We start from the raw sequence: 12,863 nt of genomic DNA on the forward strand, positions 1-12,863 counted from the left end.
CCGCCCACTTGTTCCAAGCTGATTGGTTGAGCAGATGTTGGGACGTCGTTTGAATTTCACTTGATGCTGCTGCTGTTTGGTGAGGAGACTGTACGGCGGAATTCGACGACTTCATTCGGTTTTGTTAAACGCTGGACATTGTTCAACTCTACAGGTACGTTTACAGGTCCTTTTGGGGTAAGAAAACCTGTAAAAAGAGCGACTTAATTTGAAGCTGTAAACGTAAAATAACACCTCCGTTAAAGCGACCAGGGCTCTAACGTGAAGAACGGGGTAGAGAAGTGACGCCGCTGCAGCCGCTGTGCACGGAGATATCACGTGACAGGTTACCTACCGTCCGTCTTCTCAGCAGCTCATGTGGACGTTGCTGTTTATCCTATTGTCTCGCAGTGTGTTGCATCTTCAGTGGTATTTTCGTGATCTCTCAAATGTTTACTGTGTCTCCAGGGTATTACTTACTAAGGCCACACTCTCACTTCATACGTTGTGTTCAGTTTTAGGAATTAAGGTAAGATAATGTAAAGACGACTGAAACTGCCGATACTAAGTTTTAATTTGGCCTCAATACATAAATATACAGAATATTCAATTAAATTCACCAGAAGCAAAATTCAAAGAAAATGAAGGCATTCCTTAATTATAATTTTTTTTAGCTGAAATTAATATTTCTGCTTTAATTGGTTGTGCCCTGTAGAAGTATAGAAAATGATAACAATTTATAATAATGATAAATAATTCATTTAAAGAGATGGCTTGAAGATTTGTATTTTGACTGATGACACATGTAATGTCCCCATCCTTCACAGTTGGACCTTGGCTGCAGTATTTTTCATCTTGTGGTCTTGACCTGTACCTTTGAGACGATGCGTCGTGACGTGCCTGCAGAGCGCAGGAAGGGTAAAACCCCTCAACGTCGTCCCCCACAGCCCACCCCAGGGACCTCTGGGTCGACACCCCAGAAGACACCCCAGAAGACAAGACTGAGTGGAGTTTCAAGTGAGAGTGGCCTCCTGCCAGATTCCACTGGGCATGTCTGCACCCCGTTGGCTGTCACAGCCTTAATGTGACAGCCTGAAACGCACCCAGTGGGATATGAAGCCACGTGGAGGACAGATCAAAACGGCATAGCACATGCAAGGTTGCAGAGACATGTCCAGTGGAATTAAGGTGTCAAGTAGATGGACTGTCATTAGCTGGTTAGGTTAGGTTGCTGAAATATGCCTACTTCACTAAAAACTCATCACTACAACCCATGATTGACAACACATCGACTCTGTACACAGGTGGTGGCATGAAGGATATGACTACCAATACTTGTGTCACAATTCTTTGATTGGCCCTCGCTGTCACTGTGGTTAGGCTTACTTCGTTGACGCTTACAGAAGAGAATTTTGTGCAGGGTGGAGGTGGAGTAGAGAAAATCTAAGAGAGGTGGCGGTTCACAGATTAAATTGCATAAGACATTGCATCTTAAGCGGTTTGGCCAGATGAAAAATCTTCAGGCTGGCAAGTGTCTCACCTGACCAGCCATTGGCAAATAGACCAAAAAATGTTGGAAACTGCTGATATTTTAGCAAATAATCGTGTTCCAGTCAAATAAATAAGTCACTGCTTTTAAAAAAAAATCTGGAAAAACAAGGCAGGTCATTTAAAAACGTCCATACTCCAACTAAAACACCGATATCACACCTGTGCAAAATAATTTCCATGTGGTGTTGTAGAGTGATATAGAGTATTTGACCTATTTGTCTAGTAGTGTCCTTATTCCTTCAGAGGAAATCTGACCTGTCCTTCCATCACAACAACCACTCGAACACTGTGTATCTGTTTTCCAGAGGAGCCCCGTGCATCTCCCCGGAAGAGAAGGTTTCGACCAGGAACCAGGGCCTTAATGGAGATCCGCAAGTACCAGAAGAGCACAGATCTTCTGATCAGCAAATCACCCTTCTCTCGCGTGGTGAGTCAAACATCAACAAACAATGAGGAGAATATAATAGCTGCACATATGTCTGCACTTCACACATGCAGCTGCATATCTGTCTGTCTGACTCAGAAATGTCTTCTTCAAAAATTACATATTACAAAGAAATTACAATTACTAGAAGACACCCACTAAAATGTCATTTAGTGTAACAACAAGTTATGTACAAAAAAAAGCCTTTCTGTTTTTTTTTTTTTGGTCCATATGTTGCAAGTTTGGAAAAACATGGAACTGTAAAGAGCAACAAATCATAAGCGTAATCAGACTACATCCAGAAAATGTTAAAACCTACAGTCATGGAAAAAATTATTAGACCACCCTTGTTTTCTTCAATTTCTTTTTCATTTTAATTCCTGGTACCACTAAAGGTATATTACCTGAAGAATACAATGAACACGACAAAAAATGCAGCTGATTACATAATACTTTGTCCTATTTGACATGCTTAAGCTGAATTGTATTCCCAGGGTATATAAGAGGCCATTTCATGTCATAAGCAGCACTGCACATGCAAAGGCCTGGAGTGGTTTCCTGCTTACATTCAAGCCGTAGCACAACTCAGAAGTTGTCAGCTCTCACATAATGCCTAAAACAAAAGAATTATGTGAAGCCACAAAGGCAGCCATCTTGGCACTGCTGGAAAGTGGCATGAGTGAGAGACAGGTAGCCAAAAAACTGAAGATCTCCAAGACAGCCGTTCATTACACCAAGAAGAAACAAGCCGAACATGGTACTACCAAATTGCTAGCTGGTCGAGGCAGGCAACGTCTTTCTACCCCACGAGATGACCGTGCACTCATCCCTTCCTGTGTCAGGAATCGTCGTCAGACCTCCAGGGACCTTAAAAATGAGTGGGCACTGTCAAGAAATGTGACTTGTTCGGCAAGGACAGTTCGAAACCGACTTCTTGAAGCTGGTCTGAAGTCACACAGGGCACGGAAGAAGCCCTTCATCAACGAAAGGCAGCGGAAGACCCGGTTACTCTTTGCTAGGGATCACAAGGATTGGACTGTTGATGAATGGGCTAAGGTTCTCTTCAGTGATGAATCCAATTTTGAGTTGATGCCCACTCCAGCCAACTTACTGGTTAGGAGGAGGCCTGGAGAAGCCTACAAACCAGACTGTCTTGCGCCTACAGTAAAACATGGGGGTGGATCAGTGATGATCTGGGGTTGTTTCAGTATGGGTGGAACAGGGCAAATGCAATTGTGTGAAGGGCGAATGAACCAGGTCATGTACAGGGCTACTCTTGAAAACAGTCTTCTTCCATCAGCTGGAAAACTCTTTCCTGCCTCGAATGACTGGATTTTCCAACAAGACAATGCCCCTTGCCACACGGCAAGGTCAGTTAAAGCCTGGATGGAGAACCAGAACATTCGAACCATGCCTTGGCCTGCTCAATCACCAGATCTAAATCCAATGGAAAACCTGTGGAGAATCATCAAACTCAAAATGGAGAACCACAAGCCCAAAAACAAAGCAAATTTGTTTGAATTTGTGCAACAGGAATGGGCTGCTGTGACAGCAGAACAATGTCAGAAGCTGGTGGAGAGCATGCCAAGACGCATGGCTGCAGTCATCAAAAACAATGGTTATGCAATCAAGTACTAACTCCTGTGTGTATCATGTGACTAAAAGAGACAGAAAAGAAAACATGGAATGCCTAAAAGCACTGTTTTTGGCAGTACAGTGCCATAGCTATTGATGTAAGAACTTAAGTGATTTTGGTTATTATCAAGAAAACCATGGAAAATGGCTAGATATCAGCTCTTCAATTAAACTCTTATGAGCTATTTTTGTTGTTATCATTATATTTGTCCAAACAAATGTACCTTTAGTGGTACCAGGCATTAAAATGAACAAGAAATTGAAGAAAACAAGGGTGGTCTAATAATTTTTTCCATGACTGTATTTAAAAAAAATCTTAATCAATGTCGAGCAACATCCTGAATTAGACAAATCATTTTTTCTGGTGCTGATAATGGAAGTAGCTCAGACGTGAGATATCACGTGACAGTGACATGGAAGCCACTGATGATGTAAAGGTGATTACTGTTTTAAACATCTTTTACATCAGTCTCTGGATGTTTGAGTGCTGCTTTAACAGAGAAGGATAGAAAAATATCAGTAAGCCGGCCACCTTAACTTCAACACTCGTCATAGCATCGCACCTGACAAGGGAGGAAAAGTGGCATGGCCACCTGGGTCTTGTGTTTTCATCACAGCTGATCGGGGCTGGAGCCAACAAACACCCATGACTACTGAAGAGTCCTTGGACGTGGGAGTAAATGCTGATTTTGCACATTCACATTGAAGACAAAAGCCAGATGTTAGGGGATTTCTTGTCCTGCGTGAACTGAGTATATTTCAGGATCACAAACAGCCCCTTTATGTTACATGTAAATCATATTCAGACTATGCTGAAGAATTAGATAATTTAAAGGTGTTATTGGTAACATTCAGCCACTAAATATGACATTCCATCTCCCCCTTCCATTGCATTCACGTCACAACACTGCTCCTGTTAATGTGTTGCACTATCTGCATATTTCATTGTCGAGTGGAGTGAGACTCAGACTCAGTCATGTCAAGTGATCACTGTGGTGGAATAATTAATTAATTAATGTAACTATACATTAACTACGTATATTTAAGTTAATTTTCATGGCTGTGTTTCAAATACAAGCAACATTATTTATGGCAATCTTACAATATGTCATCTAGCTTTATGTAACATTTAGCTTATCATCTAACCTTAAGCACTGGTGTCGTGAAGGGTCTAAACAGCGTACACCCTCATCTAAATCCCTTCTGAAGCATTGAGGGCACCAACTATAACATTAGGTAACTGAACACAAATGTCACTGATGCTATGTAGTTCCCCGGGGATTTCTTATTCCAACAATCTAACCGTCTTGTCCAGTGAAAACCAGGAATCTCCAGATTTGTTGATTTTGAACATTGCTCACTAGCTGAAGGATGAAGTGTTCATTTATATGTTAAGAAAGGCTAAATAAACTCTTTAAAGATGAAATGAACAAAGCTGAAAACAGTCTGCTTTTCTGACTTTTTACAAATGTGTCATTCTCACTGGACAGCCATGCTACTAAAAAAATTAGCATATGGTGATCCGATAATATGTATTGCTGTAGATTAAACTTCCGTACAGTATATAAAGTTGTTAAAATGAGCAGAACCTTAAACATCTACAGCAGTACAATGCAACATACACATTAGTGCAGTAGTAATATGAATCCAGAAACATCAGATATAAGCGAATAGATATAAGAAATCAGTCAGACTGTATTTCTTCTAAGTACACAATGGATTTGTTCCTCTGTGTCGCTGTAACGTTAGCCATGTTGACTTGATTATGGTGTGGGATTAATCAGAGAAATGAGTTCCTAACCATAATGCAATATTTTAGTGAAAACGGCTATCAACGTGTTGTTAAAGCAGTCTCAGCAATAAAATACAACACACAATATGACTTTTCCATAATAGGAGCTAACGAAATCAAAAAACTCTGGAAGAATGACTTTCCAGGTTGGAAAATGAAACCATCCAAGGAGACAAAAGACGTTAGTGTAAGCCCTCCTGGTAGCCATAGAGATTGCATTGCTGTGCCTGAAGTTGGAAAAACAAAGTTTTACCGTGGAAGTAAAGCTCGTCCTCTGTCATGGTTTGTCAGTATCAAACGTGGAAATCTGTGACAATGCGTTTTCCGATCATTTGTCTGTATTGTTCGAAGCTGCTTTCTCTTGTGCTGCAGTTAAATCTGGCGCTCCTGCTCGCAGCCGTAGGATTATTAACCCTGTCACTGCCGGTCAGTTCTCTGCTGCCTTCAACCAGCTCTGTGTTCCCTCTGGCTTAACATCTGCAAACACGGAGGTGCTCAGTTCTTGGTTTCACTCCTCCTGTCGAACCACACTGGACTCTGTGGCTCCATTCAAAACTGTGCAGCCCAAATCTAAACCTGAGCCCTGGTTCAATGCGAGAACTCGCGCAGCTAGACAGGAGTGCCGCAAAGCTGAACGCAGGTGGAAGAAGGACAAGCTGCAGGTTTCTCACCAAATCCTAAAGGAATGCTGGCGCTGCTACCAGAGCTCTGTTAAAGAGGCCAAAAGAGAGCACCTGTCAAACCTTATTGACAACCCACGTGTGTTATTTAAAACCATTGAGTCTGTTCTTGATCCCCCTCAGCCTGCGTGCACAGAGGAATCCCCTGAAATGTGCAATAGCTTCCTGCATTTCTTCATTGATAAGGTTGCTACTGCAAGGGCTCTCATCACTACTCCTGCATCTGACCCCTCTGATCCTGTTCCCTGCTCAGCTGTGTTTAAGCTGTTTGAGCCTGTGTCTCTGATGGCTTTAGAAGATGTGGTTGGCCAGATTAAGCCATCAGGCTCTCCCTGTGACACTGTCCCGCCTCACCTTTTTAAAGAGGTTTTCCCTAGTATAGGGCAGTCGGTTCTGGCTATTATTAACAGCAGTCTGTCTTCTGGTGCTGTTCCCCAAAGTTTTAAACATGCTGTGGTGCAACCCCTGCTTAAGAAACCTGGCCTTGATCGTGGTATTTTAGCCAATTATAGACCTATCTCCAAGTTTCCTTTTATTTCAAAAATCCTGGAAAAAGTTGTCCATGCTCAGTTGAAGTCTTTCCTGGATGAGCATGATGTCCTGGAGGTCTTCCAGTCTGGTTTTAAAACACAGCATAGTACGGAGTCAGCTTTATTAAGAGTTTTCAATGACATCCTCCTGGCGAATGACTCTGGAGACTATGTGATCCTTTTCCTGCTAGACCTAACTGCGGCGTTTGATAATGTGGACCACAATATCTTAGTGTCTCGGTTGCAGCACCTAGTGGGCATTTGTGGTAGTGCCCTAGATTGTTTCAGATCCTATCTTGCAGGAAGAACTATGTGCGTAAGCCTTGGTGGTTCTGAGTCCCGCTCTGCTCCGCTGTCATACGGGGTTCCACAGGGTTCAATTTTGGGGCCCCTGCTTTTGTCAGTATATCTGCTTCCCCTGGGTTCCATCCTGAGAAAGCATGGTATCTCCTTTCATTGTTACGCTGGCTCTTGTGAACCCCCCCTGTTGATTTGGGCCCTTTGGCACACTATATGAAGCCAACAGTCTCAAACTTGGGTTTTAAGATGGACAGTGATTTTAAATTGGATCGGCAAGTTTGGTGCAGTTGTTAAGTCCAGCTTCTTTCATCTTAGGCGGCTGGCAAAGGTGAAGCCCTTTCTTGCACAAAAGCACTTTGAAACAGTAATCCACATCTTCATTACATCTCGGCTGGATTACTGCAATGCTCTTTTCTTTGGAGTCAGCCAGTCCTCCCTCACACGTCTCCAGTTAGTCCAGAACGCTGCTGCTCGCCTCTTAACCGGAGTACATAAGAGGGAGCACATTACTCCCATTCTGGCTTCCCTCCACTGGCTGCCTGTGCATTTTAGAGTTCATTTTAAGATTCTTTTATTTGTTTTTAAATCTTTTAAATGGTCTTGCCCCACCTTACCTCTCTGAGCTGCTCCATCCCTACGCTCCTGCCTCAGGTCAGCTGACCAGCTGCTCCTGGAGGTACCGAGGTCTAAGCGGAAGCTCAGAGGGGATAGAGCTTTCTCTACTGCCGGTCCCAAACTTTGGAACGACCTCCCACTGCACATACGACAAGCCCCCTCACTGTCCATTTTTAAAAGTCATCTTAAAGGATAACTACCGTTTTTTACAACCTGGACCTTATTTCCAGCAAAATATATGGTCATGTACTCACCCAGATAACTTTGGTGTCATTCGGCGTCGTTCGGACAAAATTAGATCCAGTGAAGCGCCGATATATCCATATAATGCGAGTAACGGGGCATCGACACACAGCCTCTATATAACGCATTATCTACCACGAAACTAGTTCATTTCACCAATATTTTGTTACGATATGCTAGTGTTATTCCCCTCTGAGTCCGGGCTCGTCTGTTGTCAACATCCGGGGTCTGTAGGTTGACCTACTACCTCTGACCTGGAGGATGTCGTCTCTGAGCTGCGCGCGCACCCGCGACAGCCCAGCTTGTTTACCTGTAGCTGCTACTGCTAGTTTGACCCTGGATGTTGATAACGGACGAGCCCGGACTCAGAGGGGAATAGCACTAGCATATCGTAACAAAATATTGGTGAAATGAACTAGTTTGGTGGCAGATAATGCGTTATAGAGGCTGTGTGTTGATGCCCCGTTACTCGCATTATATGGATATATCGGCGCTACGCTGGATCTAATTTCGTCCGAACGACTTCAGATGACACCAAAGTTATCTGGGTGAGTAAATGACCAGATAGTTTGCTAGAAATAAGGTCCAGGTTGTAAAAAACGGTAGTTATCCTTTAAAACCCATTTTTATTCTTTGGCTTTCAACCCAGCATGAGACTCTGCTCTTGTTTTAGTGTTTTATCGTTTTAACTTTGTTACTGTTTTTTGTTTTTATTGTTTTATGTTTTACGTTCTATTTTCTCATTTATGTACAGCACTTTGTCCCAGCTGTCGCTGTTTAAAGTGCGTTATAAATAAAGTTGAGTTGAGTTGAGATGGAAGTCTATCAGAGCAGTCTGGGCGATTTTTAACCAGATTGAGTTTTGCCCTATAGTGACATACATGGCTTGCTGCTGCAACTGAATTGACTCAGGTATTCAGAGAGCAGGACACACTGTATTCTGTGGCCGTTGGTGATTGTTGGTTTTGTTTAAATAAGCAATTTTTTATTTTAGGGGTCATTGTTGTGAGCACAATGTGCTCATGCCACTTGTCACTTACTGTACACTCAGCCATTTTCAATTTTTTTTCACACATATACCACGTGATTTCAACAGCATTATACTATTGGCTCACAAACCTTGTTTTCCGTCAGAGTTCTAACAGACGGAAACAAAACAATAATTTGGGCCCGACAAAAAATTTTAAATTATTCATTCACAATCATCATAACGTTTTTCAGGAGAAGAGATTTTACTTTACCTTTTTACAACAGTAGATGTGTTATTTTTCAAAAAGGATTTGTCTCCATAAAAATATTCAGTATCATCCTTAAGTCTTCAGTCTTTTTGAGGCTGCAGCTTTCAGTAACAGGCCAATCTGTATGTATCACTAGGTGATAAATTAATTGTAATACCTTACATTATTTAACACAATACAGTGTAGGCATACAGTCATGATCTCTAGTCATAGTTCTGGAATGCACCCAAAGTCTGAAAAATCATAATTTTCTGCTTCTACGTGTTTCTCTCGCCTGAATGATAGCAGCCTATGTTGATTTAAAAAATCTTTATTCCTTCTCTTTGTTCAGGTTCGTGAGATATGCCAGAGTTATTCCGTAGCTGGTCTCAGGTGGCAGATCTATGCTCTTCTGGCCCTGCAGGAGGTAAGCAATTTACTTGCAGCACAAAGTTAACACGCTCTCATTCTTAGCAGGGCAAATGATTCAGCCGACAAATGTACAGCTGCGGTCAAAATTTACATCCACTTGTAAAAAACATGTATTTCATGGCAGTTTTCAGTTCCAATGATTTTTACAGCTCTCATTTTTCTGTGATGGAATGAGTGGAACACAAACTACTGTCACAGAAAACATTCATGAAGTTTGGTTCAATAATGAATTTATTATAGGTCTTGATTACAAGCACCATGCTGCTGCTTTTTCTGTCTGTTAATCGTTTCACTTATTTCCCTACCCTACACTGATGCAAAGGGCTGGTATAATTTATCTCAACAGCATTTATTCATAGGAAACCCCAAAGAATATTTATTGAAGTACAATATTCAGCATGCCATGGATTGTCTGTCAAGTGTGTTTACATAGAGCAGCAACAGCACACACATGAGGATCACTGAGCAGCTTTCATTCAATGTAGAAAACAGCAGAGGCAGCTGAGCTGCATTGAAGTATTAAGTTTCACATGAAGCAAGGTGACAAAACAGTTTCCCACATCTAACCTGCATTCGGCTTTTTACGTTGCTTCCCTCAACGAAGTAAAATGATTTGTGCACACGTATACAGTAAGAGTGTTCCAGTTGTTATGGGGACATTTCCAACAAAAATATAGTTAATCCACTGGGTCTTTACTTCCACATCTGGTGGGAATGGATGAAAAGGTATGTGTTGGTTCTTGTAGATGACGGCAGAAAAATTAGGACATAATACTGTCACCAGAAAAAAACAAAAAAACAAATAAAATTCTGTGATATAAATCTTTGGTTATATCACCCACCCATAATAGTCGCTGATATGCAAAAATGAACTAAATTGGTTTTATTTAATAACAAAGCAAAATGGTGGTACGGTGGGCTTGTAATGCAATGGGTTTGTAATTGGTCTATGCCCAAACACCATATAACACTGGTAATAACTGTGGCAAGCCTACTCTAAATTTGGTCTGAGAAGAAAATGGTTTAACAGGAATAGTGTCTTGTTTCTTTGATCTAACTTCACTTTTTTCATCCTCCTCCTCCTCCCAGGCTGCAGAGGCGTTTCTCGTCTTGTTATTCTCAGACGCCAACCTGTGTGCCATCCACGCCAAGCGGGTCACTGTGTTCCCTCGAGACATCCAGCTGGCCAGGAGGATCCGTGGGGTGGATAACCTGTAAAAAAACACACAGTACCGAGTGGGCAAGCGAATACCAGCAACAGGAATGACTCTTGCATTTGTTCCACTTCAGTCTGTTCAGATACTTTGAAACTGTGTTTTACATGCCCGTTACGATGTTTTCTGACTTTGTGCTACCTTTTTGTAAGTTTGGTTCATAAGTTCTTCTCGGGGCAAAAACATTTATCATTTATTTTAGCAGATGATCACAGGTTTTGTTTCAATGTAAATGGTTAAAAATGCATGTCTTTTGAGTTTGCTTTAAATCACCTTTACAAAGTTGGGCCTGAAAATAACATTCCAAGAAAAGAAATGTTGTCAAATAATTCTTCTTTAATTTTTAAACAATGGTGAATTTTTTTCTTTACATAATAGATCTGCTGTGTAAGTGTGATCAGTGCTCTGTGTTGTATTGATTTTTGTGTGTTATTGATGTGTACATATTGTTCCCCATTCAGGTAAACTTATTTTGTTAAACAGTAAAATGTTTTTCTATTATGTGCATGATCTCTTATTTTCACAGAAAATTCTAATCTAATTCTATGTCTTTGTTATGTTACTATATATTCATTCAGGTTAACAGAGAAGGCATATAAAGGAACCAGTTTTTATTCATCCTTGGTTTCCTTTTTTACGATGCCTCTTTAAACAGTCTTTGGGGCTTTTCACACAAGGGATTGTATTTTTCATGTGCAATATGATTCCATAAGGATGTTGTTGCAAGAAGTATGTCAGTATGCCTGAGTCGGGATGAAATCTAGTCGCAGCAATGCTAAGAAATGAAGAGATTACTAACACCCTGGAAAATGCATGTATGGGAAAAGATTTAATCCATTGTCACAAACTTATCGTAAAACCCAGAAAAGTGAGATGTTGGAACATGTGAGAACACGATTTCTTAGTTTCAGGTGAATATTCACAATTGAAAACAGAATTATAAATATTATCTTCCATTTCTGCCAATAGATCCTCCTAAATTATATCACCTTTCACCAAAGAGTTAATTCTCCAGCCAGACCATGCATCCACACATTTTAAGGCATGCCAGGGAAGCATGGCTTTTTGAAAATGGACATATAAAATCTGCCTTTGAATTTGGCTGTGACTGGGACAAAGTGATGAAGGTAATACAGTTGGTCTTCCATCCAATAGTGGAAGGGTACAGATTTTTTTCAATATTAACATGATATACTATTCTATGAATAAGTTAATTGTATTGTTGCAAATGAGAGTATTTTTTACATTCCTTTTTTTCTGCTGCTCAATACTGACAGTCTTGTTGGGATATGTAAAAAAACAACTACATTTTGACTTGCCAGTACATTTTGGTAGTAAATGTGTAATATTTTGCATTCCATCAGCTTACAAATCTCTGCCATACCACAACAATCTAGTTGAGCCATCTCTTACTTTCAAACAGACTTTGAGTGGAGAACTAAAAAAAACAACAAAAAACAACTGTTTCATCAGAAGTCCATTTATGTCAGGCCTGACAAGGTCATTTTAAGTGAGAAAATTGAATTGAATCTGTAAGTAGAACTGAAGATTTCAAGAAGTAAACTGTACATGACAGGCACAATGGCAATACTGTCTCTTACACGGGATGTCTTTGAACACATTTACTTGTAGCATGCTCTGATATACTGCACATTTTTTGTATTGTTTTATTGTGAGTACAGTGTATTGGGTCCGCACAGTCGGTTGTATTTATTTCCCTGAGATAGGACAGTTAATCAGGTGCTGATCAGTGAAGAATCCAACAAGGTCACATTTCCCAGTACAAAAACACTTTAGCAGGCTGGAAACACTGGGACCCCCCCGGTCTAAATATGTGACAGATCAATAATGAAAGCTTTTAAAAAACTTTTATTTCTTTTGTGTTTGACTATTTATGTTTTCAATTCATTTATGTCGTAACTTCTTTATGTCACTTCTCGGCTGATGTGGGCCCGTATACAGCAGGAAACTCATGCTAATTCAAATGAGAATTCATTCATGGAGTTTGACCCATGACATCACAGATCACCTGTAGTATTTAAATGGGACCCCTGTCATGATTAAAACAATTGGAGACCGTGTACAAACTGATATATGGGGCTGAGCAAAAATTGTGATCAATCAGAATCAGACCTAACAGGACGTTAAGTGTGTCTGTGGCTTCCTGTACGCTTGATGTCGCCGGTTTTCAAGCCGATGCGCTCATCTCAAACGAGCCTACACTAATTTTGACCCATTTGGCTCTCGATAG

General features: G+C 40.9%; 1 protein-coding gene across 1 annotated transcript; it reads left to right on the forward strand.

The window, feature by feature from the left end:
• The first annotated feature begins 42 nt into the window (after window positions 1-42).
• cenpa (histone H3-like centromeric protein A) lies at window positions 43-11,113 on the forward strand. Its single transcript, XM_084382899.1, has 5 exons — window positions 43-154; window positions 807-996; window positions 1,836-1,957; window positions 9,319-9,393; window positions 10,488-11,113. The coding sequence occupies exons 2-5, from the start codon at window positions 864-866 to the stop codon at window positions 10,614-10,616; spliced, it is 459 nt and encodes a 152-aa protein (XP_084239025.1). The 5' UTR covers window positions 43-154; window positions 807-863; the 3' UTR covers window positions 10,617-11,113.
• Window positions 11,114-12,863: the final 1,750 nt, after the last annotated feature.

The sequence above is a fragment of the Pagrus pagrus genome, assembly GCF_965226575.1.
Source record: "Pagrus pagrus genome assembly, chromosome: 19".
NCBI classification, from domain to species: Eukaryota; Metazoa; Chordata; class Actinopteri; order Spariformes; family Sparidae; genus Pagrus; species Pagrus pagrus.

Excerpts from the sequence above, each read along its gene's own strand:
- cenpa (XM_084382899.1), top strand. The coding sequence starts at position 864 with ATGCGTCGTGACGTGCCTGCAGAGCGCAGGAAGGGTAAAACCCCTCAA. Across the intron at positions 997-1,835 it reads AAGACTGAGTGGAGTTTCAA|AGGAGCCCCGTGCATCTCCC; the intron begins GTGAGAGTGGCC and ends TCTGTTTTCCAG. Across the intron at positions 1,958-9,318 it reads AATCACCCTTCTCTCGCGTG|GTTCGTGAGATATGCCAGAG; the intron begins GTGAGTCAAACA and ends CTCTTTGTTCAG.